The sequence below is a fragment of the Nothoprocta perdicaria genome, unplaced genomic scaffold, assembly GCF_003342845.1.
Source record: "Nothoprocta perdicaria isolate Ctin4 unplaced genomic scaffold, notPer1 scaffold_845, whole genome shotgun sequence".
Taxonomy (NCBI): domain Eukaryota; kingdom Metazoa; phylum Chordata; class Aves; order Tinamiformes; family Tinamidae; genus Nothoprocta; species Nothoprocta perdicaria.
In genome coordinates, this window is record NW_020456138.1 from 1 (window position 1) to 957 (window position 957).

Here is a 957-nt window from a genome sequence, read left to right on the forward strand (position 1 = left end):
CGGGAAATGGGGCACACTGGGAACATGAGGGCACAGTGGGGGGGCTGAAAATGCATGGGGAGAAACGGGGTTGCAAAAGGGGCGGAGCTTCACGTGGGGGCGGAGCTTCTGTGATACAAAAAGGGGGCGGGAATTTAAATAATACTAATATTATTAATAATAATAGAAAACCCCTGTGTGTCCCCAATAGCGGGTGCCCCCCCCATGAAGGGCGACCCCCCCGCGAGCGGCACCCTGAGCGTGGGCCAGGCCCGCAAGCTGGTGGAGCAGCTCAAGATGGAGGCCAGCCTGGGCCGCATCAAGGCGAGTGCGCCTGTCGCAACAGGCGGCGGGTCCTAGGGGTGTGTGTGGGGGGTCCTATGGGTGGCGGGGGGGACCCCCTAACAACCACAACACCCACCGTGGCGCGGCTGTCAAAGGCGGCTGCGGAGCTGCTGTTGTGCTGGTGACATGCACACCTGCAACGGGGTGTTGCAACACCCTATAGATGGGGTGGGGGGTGTCCCATGGATGAGGGGGTACCCCCTAACAACAACAGGTGGCTGCAGGTGTTGAAGGTGGCAGCGGAGCTGTTGTCCTACTGTGACACACACACCCGTGCGGGGTGTTGCAACACCCTATAGAYGGKKTAGAGGATATTCCATGGATTGGGGGGGTACCCAACAACAACAGGCGGCTGCAGGTGTCAAAGGTGGCGGCAGAGCTGTTGTACTGGTGACACACACACCCGCACGGGGTGTTGCAACACACTATAGAGAGAGTGGGGGGTGTCCCATGGCTGGCCAGGGGTACCCAACAACAACAACAGGCGGCCGCAGGTGTCGAAGGCGGCGGCGGAGCTGTTGTCCTACTGTGACGCGCACGCCTGTGAGGACCCCCTCATCACCCCCGTGCCCACCTCGGAGAACCCCTTCCGCGAGAAGAAGTTCTTCTGCGCCCTGCTCTGAGCGGGGGGGG

General features: G+C 61.4%; 1 protein-coding gene across 1 annotated transcript; it reads left to right on the forward strand.

Moving 5' to 3' along the window:
- The first annotated feature begins 204 nt into the window (after positions 1 to 204).
- On the forward strand, positions 205 to 951 carry GNG3 (G protein subunit gamma 3). The gene is made up of 2 exons (XM_026052196.1): positions 205 to 303; positions 819 to 951. The coding sequence occupies exons 1-2, from the start codon at positions 205 to 207 to the stop codon at positions 945 to 947; spliced, it is 228 nt and encodes a 75-aa protein (XP_025907981.1). The 3' UTR covers positions 948 to 951.
- Positions 952 to 957: the final 6 nt, after the last annotated feature.